This window comes from Lipotes vexillifer, unplaced genomic scaffold (genome assembly GCF_000442215.2).
Source record: "Lipotes vexillifer unplaced genomic scaffold, Lipotes_vexillifer_v1.1 scaffold570, whole genome shotgun sequence".
In the NCBI taxonomy this organism is placed as follows: Eukaryota; Metazoa; Chordata; class Mammalia; order Artiodactyla; family Lipotidae; genus Lipotes; species Lipotes vexillifer.
The window spans coordinates 3,168,931-3,190,448 of NW_006777801.1; the positions used below are offsets into that span (position 1 = coordinate 3,168,931).

The following is a 21,518-nucleotide window of genomic DNA, read 5'->3' on the forward strand; positions in this document are numbered from 1 at the left end:
AAAAAAAAAAGATACATACTTTTGAAAAAAAACTATTGAACTTGTTGATTAGCTCTAGTATATAATTATCTTTAATGTTATAACCATAATACTAATATACTGTTTGTTTTTAAATGGTCATTTTGCTAATTGAATCAGACCTTTTAACTGTGAAGTATTATCCAGGATGATGATCAGAAATCTCTAAGCATTCTTTCTATGTCTAGGTCTAGCCACACCAGTAGACTTGAAGCTGAAGTTGATCCCTATCCTGCAGCACATGCACCACGATGCAATATTGGCATCCAGTGCTCGTGAGCTCTTACAACAGCTAGTCACATCCTATCCTTCCAACAAAATGGTGATTGTTTCTTTGCACACCTTTACTCTGCTTGCAGCTTCATCTTTGGTTGATACACCTAAGCAGGTAATGTCAGTTTTCTTTAACTGCCTTTTCAATAAACTTGCATATTAGGTATACGATAAAAAATAAGTAACCCGTAAGTTTTGATAACATTAAGATCCCTTTCTCTGATAAAGATCAGAGAAGGTTTCATTTCCTTTTTCTTGCTTTTTTCCTCTGTTCATAGTGCTGATTCTTAGGAGCCTTGAGAGAACTGAGGGGGAGGTGGGGGTACGTGGCAGAGCATGGAGTTGGCGGGGGGAAAAAAGGGAAGAATTGAGTGTTTGAGGCCAGGTCTTGTGCTGGAACCTTGCAAGTTAAATGATAGTATATTTCTATACAAGAGGAGAAAGAGGTCCAAACGTGGGCACATAGCGAATAAATGACAGGGCTGTAATTTGAAATGAGCCCTGTCTCAAATGTAAGTTTCACTAACTTACACTACATCCCTAATGATAATTTCAGTGACAGTATCATTCATGGAGTGACTTATTTCTTTTGTAGATTCAGCTTCTATTGCAGTATTTGAAGAATGACCCCAGGAAAGCAGTAAAGAGACTTGCTATTCAAGATCTGAAATTACTTGCCAGTAAAACACCACATACTTGGAGTAGGGAAAACATTCAGGTATGCAGAACTTTGAACATTAATATTTTATATAGAAAAATAATATAGCATTATAATAGAGCATATTGTTTTGCTTTACATTTTTATATTGGGTTGGCCAAAAGGTTTGGTTGTTTTTTTCTGTAAGATCGCTCTAGTGGCACTTAGTTGTCTTTAACTTCATCTGAAACAATTTTGTTAGATTGTATGTGACAGCTGTCATATCAGCATACATTTAATACAAGACTTATCAAAACTGGTGAATTTTTCTGTAGCCATTTTAATATTGAAGATGGAAGAAAAAAGCAACATTTTTGACCTGTTATGCTTTATTATTTCAAGAAAGGTAAAAATGCAAAAAAAGATTTGTGCAGTGTATGGAGAAGGTGCTGTCACTAACTGAACATGTCAAAAGTGGTTTGTGAGGTTTCGTGCTGGAGATTTCTCGCTGGACGTTGCTCCACAGTTGGATACCCCAGTTGAAATTGATAGCCATCAAATCGAGATATTAATTGAGAACAATCAGCAGTATACCCCACAGAAGATAGCTGACATACTCAAAATATCCAGTCAAGCATTGAAAATCATTTACACCAGCTTGGTTATGTTAATCGCGTTGATGTTTGGGTTCCACATAAGTTATATTTCCACATGCGATTCTCTACTTAAACATAACAAAAACGTTCCATTATTAAAACAAATTGTGTGTACATATAGCTGATTTCACTTTGTTATACAGCAGAAACTAACAGAACATTGTAAAGCAATTACACTACAATAAAGATGTTTAAAAAAAAATTGTGACAGGCGATGAAAAGTGGATACTGTACAATAATGTGGAATGGAAGAGATCGTGGGGCAAGCGAAATGAACCACTGCCAACCACACCAAAGGCCGGTCTTCATCCAGAGAAGGTGATGTTGTGTATATGGTGGGATTGGAAGGGAGTCCTCTATTATGAGCACCTTCTGGAAAACCAAAGGATTAATTGCAACAAGTACTACTCCCAATTAGACCAACTGAAAAGTAGCACTCGACGAAAAGTGTCTAGAATTAGTCAGTAGACTAATCTTTCATCAGGATAATGCAAGACAGAATGTTTCTTTGATGACCAGGCAAAAACGGTTACAGCTTGGCTGGGAAGTTCTGATTCATCTGCCGTGTTCACCAGACAGTGCACCTTCGGATTTCCATTTATTTTGGTCTTCACAAAATTCTCTTAATGGAAAAAATTCAGTTTCCTGGAAGACTGTAAAAGGCACCTGGAACAGTTCTTTGCTCAAAAAGATAAAAAGTTTTGGGAAGATGGAATTATGAAGTTGCCTAAAAAATGACAGAAGATAGTGGCACAAAAGGGTGAATATGTTGTTCAGTAAAGTTTTTGGTGGAAGTGAAAAAGGTGTCTTTTAGTTTTACTTACAAACCAAAGGCACTTTTTGGCCAACCCAATATTATCTTTGTCTTTTTCTAAGTGTTTCGATCTAAAAAATTTCTAAGAGCATTGTTGATATTGGTGGCAGAAGTTAGAAGTGGCAAAGTAAATATATAAAACTTCTTTTTTTTCCCCCTTTTTTCCAGTTTTATTGAGATAAAATTGACAGAGCATTGTATAAGTTTTAGGTATACAGTGTAATGATTTGACTTACATCAAGAAATTATTACACAATAAGTTTAGTGAACATCCATCATCTCATAGATACAAAATTAAAGAATTAAAAAAAATATTTTTTGTGTGATAAGAACTCTTACGATTTACTTTCTTAACAACTTTCATATATAACCTAACAAGAGTGTTAATTATATTTATCATGCTATACATTACATTCCTCGTACTTATTTATCTTATAACTGGAAGTTTGTGCCTTTTGGCTGCTTTCATCCAACTACCCCGTGCCTCTGGTAACCACAAATCTGATCTCTTTTTCTATGAGTTTGTTTGTTTGTGTGCTTGCTTTTGAAGTATAACTGAGCTACAACACTGTGTTAGTTCCTGTTACACAACACAGTAATGTTTTTCTATACATTTCAAAATGATCACCATGATAAGTCTAGTTATTCTGTGTCACCATTCAGAGATATTACTTAGTTATTGAAAAATTTACATCCTTTAATGTTTAGGTTTGTTTTAGTGAATTAGACTTGCCTCTCAGTTTCTTTTTAATTGTCCCATAGCAGCACCAAGGCTAATTGAGAAACCTAGTTAAATTGTTTATTTTATTCTTGTCTCCTTTACTCAATTTAGGGAGAAAAGTTTTGGTGCTGACTGTATTTATTAGAGAAAGGTACTGGATGGGTAACTTAGCAAACTGTATTTCTCCTTTTCACACAGAAGAAAAGACATTCTTAAGTTTTCTTTTGTAAATACAAGAACAGATTTCAATCTCTAGACTTTTAATGTGACATCTTTTGTAGCATTTCCTAGGTTAAATTAATGTTTTATATTTATTTTTTCTCAAAGTGGAGCCCTATTTGTTTACCCATTACTGATGACAGATGTACCACTTTTAAAAAAATGCTGCTTAAAGTGAAATGGAAAATTGTCAGAAATAAATCTTACTTTCATGGATTTTATTATCTCTTGGTATGATCATAGCTACAGTGTAACAAAAACCTTTGAATTTCAGATTATGGAAACTGAGCTGCTGTGTTTTTTTGTTTGTTTGCAATTTTCTAAACATGTTTTGGTATATTATGATTGATAGTCACAAATACCCCAAGACATAAGGACAGTAATTAGTATTTGCACTTAATAGATGAGCAAATTAGGGTTCAGAGAGACTTAATATGCTTAAGAGAGCTTCTTAAGAGGACTTAATTAAGAATTAAGAGAGCTCTGTCCTTTCGTGTCTTTTTCTACTAAACATATTATCCAAGAAGAGAATGTGCTCAGTTATTTTAGGGAACCAAACCAAGTGAGAGCACTGTATTATTCTATCTCATTTCTTTCCTTATTTTGAGATAAATCACACATACAAAAAAGTATGTACAATGCATATTTAATAGTTTAAATAATAATTGTAAATCAAAACCCATGTAACCACCATCCAGCTAGAAGGAGAACACTGCAAAATCACAGAACCCTGCTTCCTTCTCTCACATGGTTCTCCCTGATCAGAGCCTTAATACCCACCCAATGGAAACCACTGTTTTGACCTTTGTGATAATCATTTCTTTGCTCTTTATAGTTTTACCATCTATATATATGCCTCCCTAAAAATATTGTTTCGTTTTGTTTGTTTTTACTTCTTTTCTCAACATTATACTGATGAGACTCATTCATGTGGTTGCATGTTTTTTTCCTTTAATTGCTATACAGTTGTCCCTTGACATCTTTGGGGGGTTGGTTCCAGTACCCCCTGCTGAATACCAAAATCCTCAGATGCTCAAGTTCCTTGTATAAAATGGTATAGATTTTGCATATAACCTATGTATATCCTCTTATATACTTTAAATCATCTTTAGATTATTTACAATACCTAATACAATGTAAATATTATGTAAGTAGTTATAAATAAAATGTAAATGCAGTGTAAGTAGTTGCCCTTGCCATGCTCTGAAATGGTTAAGAGCTATGACATAAGAATTTTCTGTCTTCTGAGGGTATAGCTTTAAAAGTGCCATAAGTCCATCTGAACCTGGAACTTCTTCCAGGGATAGAGTTTTGAGAATATTTCCAATTACTTACATGGTTATTGCCCTATCAAAGTTTTCTACCTCTTGAATCAGTTTTGATAATTTGTTTTCCATTTAATTTATTTTGCAGATTCATTAGTATCAGTATAAAGAACCTTTATAATTTTTAGTATCTCCGTGTTTAAAATTTTATCTTTATTTTATTCTTACTACTGTGTTTGTGTTTATGTTCCCCTTTTCTTGCCAGAAGCATGGCTTTCTTGTGCCTTTCAAGTGGTTGGTACATTTATTTTTATTTTTCTGTTTAATAATGAAAGCACTTAAGGCTATTAATTTTCCTCTTAGTGCAGGTTGGCCACATTCCATAAATTACAACTTTCAGTGTTCCCATTGCCATTAATTTGAAATGTGCTTTTTAAGTCAGATTTTGTGGTATAATTTATTTGCAGAAACTTTTCTAGGTACACAGTTCTAGATATGCAGTTCAAATTTTGACAGATGTATACAGTTGTGTGACTACCACCACAATTGTGATATAGAACATTTTCAAATCACTCCAGAGTTCCTTCAGGCCCCTCTAGTCAGTCTTTCCCCTAACCCCTGACTAGTACTGAACTGATTTCTATCCCTATAACTTTGCCTTTCCAAAATATAAATGGAAGCATACAATATGTAGCCTTTTGGGTGTGGCTTCTTTTGCTTAACATAATGCTTAGCATAATTCATCCATGTTGTTACATGAAGCAGTAGTTTGTTCTGTTTTACTGCTGAGTAGTATCCCAGTATATGGACCATAGTTTATTTATCCGTTGACAGCTTCACGGACATTTGAATTGTTTCCAGCTTTTTATGTTTTGTTTGTTTTTTTTTTGCTATTATAAATAAAACTTTTATTGTACAGATCTTTGTAGGACATTTCTTGGGTAAAAACCTAGGAGTAGAATTGTTGGGTTGTGTGGTAAATGTATGTTTAACTTTGTAAGAAACTGCCAAACTGTTTTCTATAATGGCTGTACCATTTTACATACTCAGTGGCAATGTATGAGTTGTAGCTCTTTATCCTTGCTAGCACTTTTTATTGTATGGTTTTGTAATTTTAGCCTTTTGAATAGTTGTGTAGTGGTATCCACGAGCATCTTATAGGCTTGTCATCCAGATCTCTTCTTTAGTGAAATGCCTGCTCTAATCTTTTATGCTGCTTTTTTTTTTTTAGGTTTTCTTCTTGTTACTGAGCTCCTTATATATTCCAGATACAAATACTTTGATCAGATGTGTATTTTGCAGATATTTTCTGCCAGTATGTGCCTTGAATACAGTATCTTTTGAAGAATAGAAGTTTTTTTGTTTTGATGAAATATAGTTTATCAATTTTTTTTCCTTTTGGGGTTGTATTTTTGTTTTTTATCTAGGAAGTCTTTTTTTTTTGTGTGTGTGTGTGTGATACGCGGGCCTCTCACTGTAGTGGCTTCTCCCGTTGCGGAGCAACAGGCTCCGGATGTGCAGCCTCAGCGGCCATGGCTCACGGGCCTAGCCGCTCCGCGGCATGTGGGATCTTCCCGGACTGGGGCACGAACCCATGTCCCCTGCATCAGCAGGCAGACTCTCAACCACTGTGCCACCAGGGAATCCCCTATCTAGAAAGTCTTTATCTAACCCAAAGTCTCAAAGATTTTCTCATATATTTTCTTCTCGAAGTTTTATAGTTTTTTATGTTTAGCTCTATGTAATTCATTTTCAGTTGACTATTGTATATGGTGCAAGGGAAGAATGGAGGTGTGTTTGGATAGCCAGGTGTTCCAGCACCATTTGTTTAAAAGACTATCCTTTCTCTGTGAATTACCTTAGCATCTTTGTTGAAAATGAGTTGACCTTATCTATATAGGTCTATTTCTGGATTCTGTTCTGTTCCTTTGGTCCGTGTATCTGTTCTTAAGCCAATAGCACACAATTTTGATTTCTGTAGCTTGGAATTCCGTGAGTCTTGGCATCAGGTAGTGTGAGTCCTCTACCTTTGTATTTCTTTATTTTGGATGTTCTAGGTCCTTTGCCTTTCCATACAAAATTTCAAACCAATTTGTCAATTTCTACAAAAAAGTCTGCTAGGATTTTGATTGGTATTTGCATCTATAGATCAATTTGGAAAGAATTGACATCTTAATAGTATTGAGTTTTCTAATGTATGAACATGGCATATCTCTCCATTTATTTAGATCTTCCTCAATTTCTCATCAGTGGTTTTTAGTTTTCAGCATACAAATTTTGCTCATATTCTGTGAGATATTCCTAGGTGTTTCATGGTTTTTGGTTGCAGAATCATCCCTTTGTATCACATCTGCTGATTCAGCCAACCACCAATGACTCAAAGAAGTATTCCAAAAAAAAATCCCAGGAAGTCCCAAAAAGCAAAACTTGAATTTGCCACCTGCCAGCAATTATTTACGTAGCATTTACATTGTGTTAGGTATTATAAGTAATCTAGAGATGATTTAAAGTATGTGGGAGGATGTGCATATGCAATTTATATGCAAATACTACACCAGTAGTATTTGAGCATCTGTAGATTTTGGTATCCGCAGCAGGGAGTGGGGGGTCCTGGAACCCCTGCAGATACTGAGGGGCGACTGTATTGTAAATGATTTTGTTCTTTTAGTTTCCATGAGAGCAGTTTTGATTTCCCCTTTGACCATGGAATTAGTTTAAATAATGTTTTTATCCCCTTTTTTCTTATTCTTCTTTTATCCCATTTATTAAGATGTAACTGACATACATCACATACATAAGCTTAAGCATAATGGTTTGACTTACAAATATTATGAAATGATTAACACTAAGTTTAGTTAGCATCTATCATCTCATAGAGATAAAAAGAACAAGAAAAAAAATTTTTTTTGCTTATGCTGAGAACTCTTAAGATTTACTGTAACAATTTTCCTATATATCATACAGCAGTGTTAACTACAGTCATCATGTTGCGCATTACATCCCTAGTACTTATTTTTCTTATAACTGGAAGTTTCTGTTTTTGACATGATAAGGTTTTTATATTTGTAGATGGAATTTTTGTTGTTGCTAAACTTTTGTTATTAATTCCTAATTTTAAGGTTTCTTTGTGGCGCAGTGTAGGATCATTTTTTGTAAACAGTTCGTAGAATTTGAAAAGACGGTATATTTTCTATGTAATGTAATGTATATATTAAGTAATACAGATAAATATATTATATATATGTGTTAACATATATTTCAGTATTAAACTGTATGAAATCTTATTGATACTACTCAAGTATACTATATCTTAAATTACTTTCTCTTTTTGATCTGTGAAGTTTTGATATTCATTAGCTTCTCATGCCAATTTATATGTAACCATTTTAATTTAAAAATCTTAATGCTATCTTGTTCCACAGATAGAACTTTTATTAGTGTAAAAGAATCCTCTCTCCTATTTAAAGCTGTTTTGGCCTCAAGTTCTTTATGTAATATTAATATTGCCTCTTGTTTCTTTTTCTTGCCACATATCTATCAGGTCTTTGCCAATTTTGTTATCCTCAACCTTTCTCTGTCATTTAGGTTTGATTCTTATAAATAGCATATAATTAGATTTACCTCTTTAGACTTAATCTGAGTCTTTTTTAATAGTGTAACTTATTTACATTTATCGATGTAACTGAGTTTTTGTACTTTTATAAACAGTCTTATTTTGGACTGTTTACAATGTGTCCTTTTTTGTTTCCTTTGTTTCATTACTTTGTTATTTTGATCAAGTTTTCACTGTTCCTTTATTCTCTAGTGAACTAAAAAGATTTTAGCATGGTAATTAAACATTATTCTTACTTTACCTACCTCTATATTTTATATATTAATATAAGAACTTGTGTATCTCTATTAAGAATGAAAAGTATGGTGGTTGAAATATTGCAAATTTTAGCAGGCTTAAATTCTCCTCTTTTCTACTCCCCTTCATTCCCTCCTCCCCCTGTATGTTGTTAAAATAATCTGAAATTTAATTACCAGTTACTTTTTTTATACTACACAGTTATCATATGAAATTTTTTTTATAATATTTGCATTGAACTTCACAACCACATTAATGGTTACTTAAGTGTTAACTGTTTTGTTGATTTCACAGCTTACGAGTATTCTTCAATATACCACATCTTCCCTGAAGTTTTTTGTTCTGATTTATCTTTATCTTTCTTGTGGCTTTTTTCTTTCGTTCTTTTTAAATTGAAAATACATGTTATTAAATATTTGTCTCTCCCACAAAGAATTTTTTCCCACTGTGCCTGAAATCTGAGCATATTGATTTTAATTAAATGGATGTGGTCAAATAATCATTTTTTCAAAGCCTGGGTGTATTTTTGAAAATATTGAAATAGAGCAGAAGAAAACAGTTCTAATGATTTAACCTTTACAAGGTAATAGCTTGTTGATTTCAAATTTAAATTTTACTCTGTCACCAAGCGTAATTATTTTTATTCAAGGTTTTCCTCCCTCCTTCTTTTCTTTCCTCATTCTTCCTTTCTTCCTCTCAGCCAGTCTTATCACTGCTGATTGATTTTTGAGTTTTAGTATTTCAGGTGCAAATTGTGTGCATTCTATTGCTACTTTTACGGGTGTGTTGGTAGGTATTATAATTTCCACCTGTAATCAGATATTCCGGGTTTAAAGGAAATACTTTCGTTCCGAATGTCTTAAAAACCTGAAGGAAGGAAGGGCCTAAATCAAGGCCCAAGTATAGCATATTATTGTTAAGGTAGTCAAAAACAAATAATTTCATAGGAACAAAAATATTTTTTCATATGTTTGTATTTCTCTTTGGATTTGTATTTATATGTCTTGCTATAATATCCATTTGTGTTGATCGGTATTAATAGTTTACACTATTCTGGTGTTATTGTCTTATCTGAAGAGGTTGATTTATGCAACCTGTCTGTTACACAGCAAAAGATTATTTGTTCTGGGTATTCTCAAAGGCGTAATTTTATTTTTGACTTGATCTCTCCTAACATTTCTGATTGTATCTTACCTGATCCTAGGAGAAATGACAAGTTAAACATGAAAATTAGCTCTTTTAATAATCTTTTTCTTTCTGTAGTTAGTACAATGGAGACGTAGAAAATTTAGAGGTATTATGTCTCTGGCAGAGTACTTTTGTTTATTTATTTTTAATTGAAGTATGGTTGACATACAATATTATATTAGTTTCAGGTGTATAACATAGTGATTCAATATTTAAATACATTATGAAATGATCACCACAATAAATCTAGTAACCATTTGTCCTCATACAGAGTTACTACAGTATTATTCACCATGTTTCTTATGCTGTACATCACATGCTGTGACTTACTATATGACTGAAAGTTTGTACCTCTTAATCCCCTTCACAGAGTACTTTTAACATGACATTTTTTTTTATTTTGAAGATTATCAACTTTTTGCCATGCTTTTCTGGAACACATCCCTGGTGGCCAGTCCCATTCTAGAGTAGAGGAGAAGCCCCCATTTAGGAGCTGACCCAGAAAACAGTAATTCAGGACAGAGCCTCAGTTGAGCAGTGAGTTAAACCAGCCTGGAGAGAGAAATTCAGACCAAATAGTCAGTGACAGTGACAGTGGTGGCGTGTGAGAATGGGGGCTCCATTTGAAGAGTTAGATTTTTCCTTTTTGTTCATTTGAATAATGGTCCTGGTAAGAACAATTTTGTAATAGGTAACATCCTTGAAACAGAAACTTGAACCATATTTCATCGTTGAAATATGACTGATGTACTATTTCTGGGGAACTTTGATGTGCTCCGTTAAGCTTACTACATTGAATTAATGGACCTTTAAACCAGAGAGCATTTTAGGTATCCAATACTGTGAAAGTGACAGAAATGAGAAGATAACACTGTAGATAATTTTATAGATTTTCTAATACTTTGTTCAATTTTTTAAATGGTAAATCTTTTCTTCTTTAAAATTATTAATATCATCTTATGTAACATGTCTCAACCTTCTTGATTATCCCAAAAGGTTAAATGTCTGTTATACATAGAGCACTTTATAAGACATAATTTTGAATATGTGTAAATACAGGACATAACCTATGGGGCTATTTGGTTAATAATTTTATTCCAAGGTACAAACTAACAGTACAAGGCAGAACAATTTAGGCAGTAAAAAGTGGATAAATGGAAGTAGCCTACATATTTAAATAAATAAATTAAAACTGTAATATTGCCTAATGGCAATGACTTTTTTTTTTCTTTTGTGAAAAAGCTTTCTTTTGAACTTCAAAAATAGCATCTATATCTGCTTTTATATCTTCATTCCCTACTCTTTCTTTAACACACTTGTTTATAGGTCTGTTTCCTTATTACTTTGCTTAGTTACTTAAAAGATCGCCAGTGTTCTTCTTAATGCTAAATCTAGAGCCTTTTTCTGCCTTTATCATCTTTCCTTTTGATACATTGGACACTGTCAGCCTCCCCCTTCTTTGGTCCTTATCTGTCCTCACTTACTCTTCCCACTCTCTGAACTGCACCTTCTCTGGATTCTTCACTCCCCCTTTTCCTCAGAGTTGAATCTTTGAGTTGAATTCAGTCTAAGCTCTTTCTTCCATTTCTTCTCTGCCACTCTGAGGGCTTCCCTTAATATAAGCACATGCGTCCTCTAACAATCTAACAGTCCTCTTACCTGAGCTCAGTTGCTCTCCAGCATAGTAGCTTGCAGAGGTTGTGAAGTGCTTTGACTCTCAGTAGCTGTTTAATCTTACAGACAATAGATGTCACCACCCGCCTTTTATTTTAAACTTCACTTCCTTTCTTTGCCAGTATATTCATGTGTCAAAATTCAAATGCTACAAAAGGCTATATAGTAAAATATTTCCCACTTTTCTGCCATCCACTCAGCTCCTTTGCCCAGTGGTAACCAGTGTCTAATTTTTTATATGTTTTTCCAGAGATGTATAAATTCTGTATAAATCTTTACCCCCATTTTACAGACAAAGAAGTTGAGACTCAAAGATTTCAGTAATTGGTGCAGATCACAGCTATGGTGAGCGGCAAAGCCAGAATTCTAATGAGAGTGTTCCAGTTAAAAATCTGCGACATCTCAGATTCCAAATGCCTGGTGGATATTTCCTCTTGGACTTCATATCTCTTCCTGTTTTCTGTTCTTACTCAGAAATTAGTTTATACGCATAAATTCTGTCTTTGTAAATGGAACTAACATTCTCTGGTCATCAGTTTTGAAATTTTATAATAATAATTGAATCCTTCTTGTTCATTCCCTCATATACAGTCTCCTTCAAAATGTCTCTCATATTTATCCTCTACTCTCCATTCCTGCCACCGAGTTCTAGTTCAGGCCATCACCAATCACCACCTGCCTGGATTACTGCCATAAGCTACAGGATGGCTCCTTACCTCTCAACTTTCTTTGTTAACTTGTTCTGTTTACCATTGCCAGAATAATCTTCCCAACACTTTAGATGACGTTATTCCTCTCCAGTGGCTTCCTTTTTCCTTTCTCATCCTGTTTAAATTACTCTGCCTAACATTCAAGGCCCTCTATAATCTGGCCTAATCTTCCCTACTCAATATTTCTCTCTCTTAGCCTTCATCCCTTTTGGATATATCTCCTCTTACCGCAAATAAACACTTCATATTCTGTCCTTATCGCCCCAGTTCTTGTTTGTATCACATAGACTGTCTTCCCTTCCATTACCAAAAACCTACTTTGTGTTTCGAGTCCATTTCCATGCCTTCCACAGTAATGTTTGCTGCTGCTGCTATTTTTGTTATTAACTTTTTCTTTCAATTGAAAAAGTATACATGCACGTGATAAAAATTAAACAGAGTTCATAGGTGTGCAGTGAGCAGAATATAAGTGTCTTCCATCTCTTCCCTCAGGTCTCCTCTGTAGAGGTGATCACTATTACTAGTTTCTTAGGTATCCTTCCTGAATTTTTTCATCCACACACAAGCATGTGTATGTCCCATCTTTTTTCTGTGCAAATGCAAATATACTCTATGCACGTTAAGAACTTTTTGTCACTTAAGAACGCATCTGGGGGGTGCTTCGCTGGTGGCGCAGTGGTTAAGAACCCACCTGCCATTGCAGGGGACACGGGTTTGAGCCCTGGTCCTGGAGGATCCCACATGCCACGGAGCAACTAGGCCTGAGCGCCACAACTGCTGAGCCTGCGCTCTAGAGCCCGCGAGCCACAACTACTGAACCCGAGTGCCACAGCTGCTGAGGCTCATGCGCCTAGAGCCCATGCTCCACAACAAGAGAAGCTGCCACAGTGAGAAGAAGCCCGCGCACTGCAATGAAGAGTGGCCCCCGCTCACTGCAACTAGAGAAGAGCCTGCACACAGCAATGAAGACCCAACGCAGCCAAAAATACAATAAATTAAAAAAAAAAGAATGCATCTTGGGGAACATCTCATATTAGCGCATAAATCTACTTCATTCTTTTACCAGCTGTGTGGTACTCTCTCTTTATTCCCAGTCCCCCACTGATGGACGTTAGAGTTGTTTCCAGTATTTCTGTTGTTGCCATTTACATTGCTCCATTGACGAGTTTGTTAAAAAAAGTTGCCTTTGTGAACATAAATTTCTAAAAGAGGAATTTGGGAGCTCAGTGATATATATATATAAAATTTTTTATATTGCCAATTACCCATCAATGAGATTTTCACCCTTTTAGCGTTCTATCAGCAGTGTGTGAATGCCTATTTCCCCCACGCTGTTTTCAGTGTTATGTATTATTAAACTTTAATCTTGGCCAATCAGATTGGTGAAAGCAACTCATTTTAATTTAAATTTTTCAAATTATGAGTGAGGTTTAACATCTTATATTTTAAAAACATTTATATAAATTGTGTGAACTACTGATTTTTCTTTTGGGCTGCTTGCTGATTTATTACTAAGAACTTTTTATATATTAAGATTATTGGGTCTTTGTTGATCTTACATGATATAAATTTTTTTCCCCAATTTTGGCACTTATCTTTTCACTTTTTCTTTTCCCATGTTAAATCTTAGTGCTTTTTACAGTTTTGTTTTTTATTTGCCATAAAAAGGAAACAAGAATCAAGTTGTATTTTATTCAAATGACTGGCCAGTTGCCCTTGAACTGTGTATTGAATAGTCTCTGATTTGAAATGCCATTATCATATATTAAATTCTGTGTGCATTTGAATCTATTTCTGGGACCAGTTCTCTTTTGATTTCTGTCCACAAGTAGGAAAAACTTATTTTATTCCTATAGATTACATTTTAATATTTGGTAAGGCTTGTTTTGTTTGTTCTTATACTTTGTCAGAATTTTCTGCATATTTTCTGATTTGTAAACAGGTTATCTAAGTTCTCCCCTCCCCCCAAGATTCTGTTGATATTTTTATTGGGGTCATATTAAATTTATTGTTTAACCCTTTCCGAAATTTTATTTTATTGAAGAATGTTTTCTTTCTTTTTTTTAAAATTTCTTATTTTTTTGGCCACACCGTGCGGCCTGCAGATCTTAGTTCCCCAACCAGGGATCAGTCCCACGCCCCCTGCAGTGGAAGCGCAGAGTCTTAACCACTGGACCGCCAGGGAAGTCACTGAAATTTTATTTTTAATTGTTCCCCTAGTCTTTCAATTTTGCTTATTTTCTGAAACTTTGTCTTTGTGAGAGAATGGGAGTTGGTTTAATTTAATAGGACAGTTATTTGACTATTTACATTACATGCAGTAATGTTATAGAGTCCTAAGAGTAACTATACAGGATGAGCCAAGACTCACTGTACTAGGAACACATATTCAAGGTTAACTACAGTGAAAAAAAAACTAGCATCTTGATTTTGGTAATACTTCAGATCACCTTAAGTCAACAGTACAGTAAATGACCTGAAATGGAGGAGGATAGATAGATAGCTCACTTACTTATTAGCTAGATAGAATGCTACACTCTCTACTATTGAAAAAAAATATATATATATATATATATATATATATACACACACACACACATATATTCATATGAACTAATATCTGTCAGGTAAGCAAAATATATTGGAGGTTCTGCTTGTGAGGACTAAATAGGGCATAATTCATAGTGATCCTAATAAAAAGTCATTCATGATGACTTTTTTTAAAATAAACTTTATTTTTTAGAACAGGTATAGATCTATAGAAAAATGGAGACTGTAGTACAGAGGACTCCCACATACCCCACATCCAGTTTCCCCAATTATTGATATTTTACATAAGTATGGTATATTTGTTACACTGAGTGAACCTATATTGGTACATTATTATTATTAACCAAAGCTCATACTCTGTTCTGATTTCTTTAGTTTTTACCCAGTGTCTTTTTTTTGTTCCAGATCCCGTGTAGGATACAACATTATATTTAGCTAACGTGTCTCCTAAGGTTCCTCTTTGCTGTGGCAGTTTGAAGTTTTTTATCATGGAAAAAAAGATATAATTTTTCTAAAAAGCTAGAAAATTTAAAACGAGTAGACAATTTTAAGGTATACTGATGTTTTAACTTCTGTATTCCTTTCTCTTCTGCATTTCAGGCACTCTGTGAATGTGCCCTCCAGACTCCTTATGACAGCTTGAAACTTGGAATGTTGTCTGTTCTTTCCACGCTGTCAGGGACCATCGCCGTCAAACATTACTTCAGCATAGCTTCAGGTAAAGAGAAGAAAGGAGATAATATATGAATAACATGCTAATGCTTTATTCATGTTGATATTTCAAGTCGTTTCCTCTGTAAAGCTTTAAATCAGGAAAGGTTTCAATTTCATATGGTTATATGTTAGGAATTTCTTTGAAAATGATTTTTTAACTAATTCCTAAGATAATAAAATCTTGCATCTTTGATCTTAACTCAAGGCTATAGTTTTTCTCAGTTTGCCCTTTTTTGCATTATATGTGGATGAAACAATATTTTTGAGGGTGCTTAAAATAGCTGGTTTGCTTTTGTGTGTCTCTGACTTAAAATGCCCTTTGGATTTAAGTGTATTTCAAAGACCACGCGGTGGTGAATTTTAAAAGCAAATGTCATGTGCTTCCTTTTAGGCATATGTTATCCTTCTGGAAAATGATTAAAATAAAACTTTACCCCAGTTCAATAATGCTTTCCTAGTTGCCTGTTTAATATGATTTAACTCCAAAATGCGTTTGTTAATGCCCTGTGAGGAGCTTGCTTACATAACAGACTTAAGGCTAAAGTTTTTTGTTTTATACTCTTGGAATGATGCACAAGAAATATAACATTAGGTGGATGAGGAAGACTTTTCTCTTACTAACTTTCTACCTTTTTCTGCTATTGGTTGAACCTTTTGAACCCTATGAATTTATCTTAGTAAATTGTTTCTAAGTAAAAAAATTGAAAATAATAATTTTATTCCAAAAACAATTGACATAGAAAAATGCTCACAAATATTATATTTTAAAGGTAGAAATTGGAAGTATCTACTTATCTTGATTATATATGAATTTTTAAATTGTATTGGTGTGCATGGGGGAAAAAGAGTTTTTAAAGTATTCCCGAAAGTTAATAATAAGGTCATGCTGGTTTGTGGGTTTGGGGATGATTTTTGTTTTTTTCTTTGGGTTTTTCTGGTTTTTTCCCCAAGTTTTCTTTAATATCTTGAGGAGAAAAAAAAGGAAAAAAGTAAGTTCCAAAATATGTTTGTAAATTTATAGATGAGTCTGCATTGTCCATATCACGTGGGCAAGAAAAAGAATGGAGGAAATTACAATTTCCATGGTTTGTAAAGAGAACTCATAGGTTCATCTTTCAGATGTTTTGCCTATTTAAAAAGCACTGAGGTTTTACCTAAGCTAGTACTTTTATGTCAAGCTGGAAATCAATAAGGTGACCATATGTCCCACACTGCCTGAGATAGTGTTGGTTTATGCCTGTTGTTATTTATGATAGTGTCCTTTTCAAACCTCACAAAATATGGTCACCCTTGGTATAAAAGATTGCAGTTGATAGGAATCATGGAAAAATTAGGAGGGGAAAGGAAGACAGGAATGAGAGACCCCGCTGAGAAGTTGAATGAGCTTTTTAATCTGATTCTTCCTGAAGCTCACTCACTTATAACTGAGAGCTTCTCTACTATAAATAAAAACATTCACAACATAAACCTTATGTTATAGAATTTCAGGTGTGACTTTTAAAAGTTACTGCAACTATAGGATAGGACTTAACATGTAAAGCACAAGGCCAGTGCATAACTAACAGGTTTTGTGACCTCCATGGCAAGATGCTTAAAATCTTTAGGCTTCAGTTTCTTCTGTAAAAATAGGTTGTTGAATCAGATGATCCCCAGGTCCTTTCTAGCTCTAAAATAATAAATTCTTATATAAACCTTTTGCAGTATAACTGTACCAGCAATTGAAGTGGGAACAGCAAACTTAAAACTTTTGTTTCTCTCCTCTCTTGAATGTAAGGTTTTATTTGACAAGAAGACTTGTAATGACTCCATTTTAATGAGAGACTATTTGAATGCCCAAGATACAATCTATAGTTGTTTTGGCTTTTGCTGTATTCTTTAGTCAGTTTTTATTAATATCTTTGTGAGAAAGTATATTGATTTTAGATTTTAATCATTACAAAACTATTAGCATATACTTATTCTAGGTACCTTGACAGGAGAAAAAGAAATGGTGATGTATATTGATCATGGGGTAGAGCCAGAAAATTTTGTTGAAATTTATTGTTAGAGATTTTCTCTTGAAAATGATAAAAATGAACCTATAAAATGAACTGCTTTTGAACTCTATAAATGAATTAAATCTGTACTACTTTTCTCTTCTTGTTTAGGAAATGTGGGTTCTTCCCCTAGATCCTCTGATTTAGTCAAATTAGCCCAAGAGTGCTGTTACCATAATAACAGGGGCATTGCAGCTCATGGAGTGAGAGTCCTAACTAATATTACTGTCTCTTGTCAAGAAAAAGGTAAGTTTGATCAAGACTGATATTATGTATAAACTTTTAGATTGGAGTTTGACCAGAATCCTGTGTGTATTTGGTTTTTTAATCCCTTATTATTTTTAGCCTGTGTGCTTTTATCTGTTGGTTGCCTCCTCCTGAATGTTCTTTGGGCAGATTTTCTCAAGACTGCTTAATCCTTGTGGGGGAAAAAAAATGACGGGGCTTCCCTGGTGGCGCAGTGGTTGAGAATCCGCCTGCCAATGCAGGGGACATGGGTTCGAGCCCTGGTCCAGGAAGATCCCACGTGCCGCGGAGCACCTAAGCCCTGCGCCACAACTACTGAGCCTGTGCTCTAGAGCCCGCAAGCCACAACTACTGAGCCCACGTGCCTAGAGCCCGTGCTCCGCAACAAGAGAAGCCACCGCAATGAGAAGCCCACGCGCCACAACGAAGAGTAGCCCCCGCTCGCCACAATTAGAGAAAGCCCGCAAGCAGCAGCGAAGACCCAACACAGCCAAAAATAAATAAATTAAAAAAAAAAAAAAAATGAGGACTTTAGGATTGGGATTGCGGAATTGAAAGGTTTTATGGAGCATTGCCCATTTCCTCCCATTGCTTACCTTATAACTATCCAGTGGTATCAGTTTGTTCACCTGTAAAAAAAAAACCTAGAAAATTTAGGGGAAAAAAAAAATGAAGTTGAGTGGCTTAAATAACAGACAGTTTCACCTAGGGGCAAATGAATTAACAGAGCAATGCAAATTAAATTTTCATGGAGTTTATCTCTAGGTATCTATAGCATTAACTGATTTGCACAATCAGGAAAGACGTGCATAGAAAATAATGCATATATTTTATTGTATTCCTAACGTCTTTTGACCCAAACACTTAAAGAAATTCATGCTGGTGTTCAAAAACAGGAAGTGCATTTTGGGTGTTTCATCTGTTTCAGTGCTTATTTTTATCTTTGTTAAGGATCAGCAGTCCCTCTTATTCCCACCAGGCTTCAGCGCTGCTTGTTACTAGTGCCTTTGTTTTCCTAGCAACCTGACCTTCACTAGACATTGTTTGCCAAGCCCCTACACTAACTCAGGAGACATTTCTTTAAGATGTATGTTGATTCTGATTTGAATAACTAATCTTGTTTTATTTTTCCATAGTAATAAGTATTTTCTACCATTTAACACAGCAAATTGCTGTATGTCCTCAAAGCTGACATATTCATTTATTTATTCATTCATTCATTTATTTTTGGCTGTGTTGGGTCTTCATTGCTGTGTGCAGGCTTTCTGTAGTTGCAGCAAGTGGGGGCTACTCGTTGTGGTGGTGCTCGAGCTTTTCATTGCGTTGGCTTCTCTTGTTGTGGAGCACAGGCTCTAGGCGTGCAGGCTTCAGTAGTTGTGGCATGCAAGCTCAGTAATTGTGGCTCATGGGTTCTGAGCACAGGCTCAGTAGTTGTGGCACACAGGCTTAGTTGCTCCGTGGCATGTGGGATCTTCTCGGACCAGGGCTCAAACCTGTGTCCCTGCATTGGCAGGCAGATTCTTAACCACTGTGTCACCGGGGAAGTCCCAAAGCTGATATACATTAACCTAAATGTGGTTGAGTAATTTATTCAGAACTTTCTAGAAACTTTAGAGAAATTTTAGCCCAAAGGTAGTGAAAAGATGGTATAGTACTGCTATTACCTGAGACATCTAAAGGGTTCATTTCTTTATGATCTGACTTAAAACATTTATAAGATTAAGTGGGGTCTTGATTACTTCCTAAAAGTAGTTCCACTTGCATGAGAAAGTTGCATCCTAGGTGAAAATGGACCTGCATAATTTATGTCTTGTTTGGAAGATTGACACAGGCTACATGGTTTGCTAGTTTTTTCCTTAGCTAAGCTGGTGACACTGTTTCAGTTAGGCTTTATTTATACCTTTGTGGCTTTAGATCTTGGTTTAATGTACGTGTGTGTATTTTTTTTTTTTTTTTGCGGTATGCGGGCCTCACTATTGTGGCCTTTCCCGCTGCGGAGCACAGGCTCCGGCCGCGCAGGCCCAGCGGCCATGGCCCACGGGCCCAGCCACTCCGCGGCATGCGGGATCCTCCCGGACCGGGGCACGAACCTGCGCTCCCTGCATTGGCAGGCGGACTCCCAACCACTGCGCCACCAGGGAAGCCCCGTGTGTGTATTTTTAAAAAAATATTAGTTTCAGGTGTACAACCTAATGATTCAGTATTTGTATATATTGTGAAATGATCACCACAATAAATCTAGTTAACATTTGTCAGCATACATTGTCATTGTAAAGTTTTTTTTTCTTGTGATGAGAACTTTTAGGATCTACTCTCCTGACAACTTTCAAATATGCAGTACAGTATTATTGACTATAGTCACCATGGTTTACATTACATTCCCATAACTTACTCATTTTATAACTGGAAGTTTGCACCTTTCCACCCCATTCACCCATTTTGCCCACCCCCAACCTCCTACCCACCACCTCTGGCAACCACCAGTCTGTTCTCTGTATCTATGAGCTTGGTGTTTGTTTGTTTGTTCTAGATTCCACATTTAAGTGAGATCATACAGTATTTGGTTTTCTGTGTCTAGTTTATTTCACTTAGCATTATGCCCTCAAGGTCCATCCATGGTCACAAATGACAGGATTTCCTTCTTTTGTAAAAAATGGCTAAATAATATTCCATCGTGTGTGTGTGTGTGTGTGTATGTGTGTGTGTGTGTGTGTGTGTATATATATATATATATATACACACACACACACACACACATACACACATACATACCACATTTTCTTTATTCATACATCAGTGGACATTTAGGTTGTTTCTATATCTTGGCTAGTGTAAATAATGCTGCAGTAAACATGGGAGTACACATATCTTTTTGAGTTAATGTTTTTGTCTTCTTCAGATGCATACTCAAAAGTGGAATTGCTGGATCATATAATAGTTCTATTTTTAATTTTTTGAGGAACCTTCATACTGTTTTCTGTAGCGGCTGCACCAATTTGTATTCCCACCAACAGTGCACAAGGGTTTCCTTTTCTTTACATCCTTGCCAACACTTGTCCTATCTTTTTTATAATAACCATTTTAAAAGGTGTGAGGTGATCCCTCATTGTGATTTTGATTTGCATTTCCCTAATAATTAATGATGTTGAACATCTTTTCCTGTACCTGTTGTGTATCTGTATGTCGTCTTTGGAAAGAAGTCTATTCAGATTCTCTGCCCATTTTTTAATCAGATTGAGTTATTGTGCTGTTGAGTTGTATGAGTTCTTAATATATTTTAAATATTAACAACCGCTTATCAGATATATGATTTGCAAATATTTTCTCCCATTCAGCAGCTTGCCTTTTCATTTTGTTAATGGTTTTCTTTGCTGTGCAGAAGCTTTTCGGCTTGATACAATGTATATATTTTTATAATCTTCAATAAAGTAGTGGAAATATACAAGTCTAAAGATAGCCTTTACATTTTAGAAGTAATGCCACATGTACTTTTTCAGGAAGGTTAGCTTTATGCATTGAAGTATTTCCTATATTTTAGACTCCTTAATGTTTTCTTCTTCTAAGTGTGTGTGTGTGCATTTAATCTTCTCTACTTGACTGCTAAAAAAAATTAGTGTTTTTCCTATAGACCTTTTGGCACTGGAACAAGATGCTGTCTTTGGCCTGGAATCCCTTCTGGTACTTTGTAGTGAAGATGATAGCCCAGGTGCTCAAGCCACTTTAAAGGTGAAAACATCAGTTATTTTAATATAATGCCTGTGTTCATTGCCTAAAGTGTGGATTGGCAATCTCTTTGTAAAGGTTCAGATAGTAAATATTTTAAGTTTTGCAGACAGTGCACTCTTTGTCACAACTGCTCAGTTCTACTATTGCAGAAAAAAAGTAGCCATGGACAATGTTTGTTTTTTTTTTTTAAAAAAAAAAAAAAAGGAAGGGGGATGGGGGGG

At 35.1% G+C, this 21,518-nt stretch overlaps 1 protein-coding gene across 1 annotated transcript in view; it reads left to right on the top strand.

Annotated features, from left to right (window-relative positions):
- The window catches only part of INTS7 (integrator complex subunit 7), a 92,817-nt gene that overhangs the window by 24,457 nt on the left and 46,842 nt on the right, over positions 1 to 21,518 (top strand). The window contains 5 exon segments of the mRNA XM_007451314.1: positions 207 to 406; positions 887 to 1,009; positions 15,176 to 15,293; positions 17,437 to 17,571; positions 21,200 to 21,297. Coding sequence (XP_007451376.1) covers positions 207 to 406; positions 887 to 1,009; positions 15,176 to 15,293; positions 17,437 to 17,571; positions 21,200 to 21,297 — 674 coding nt within the window.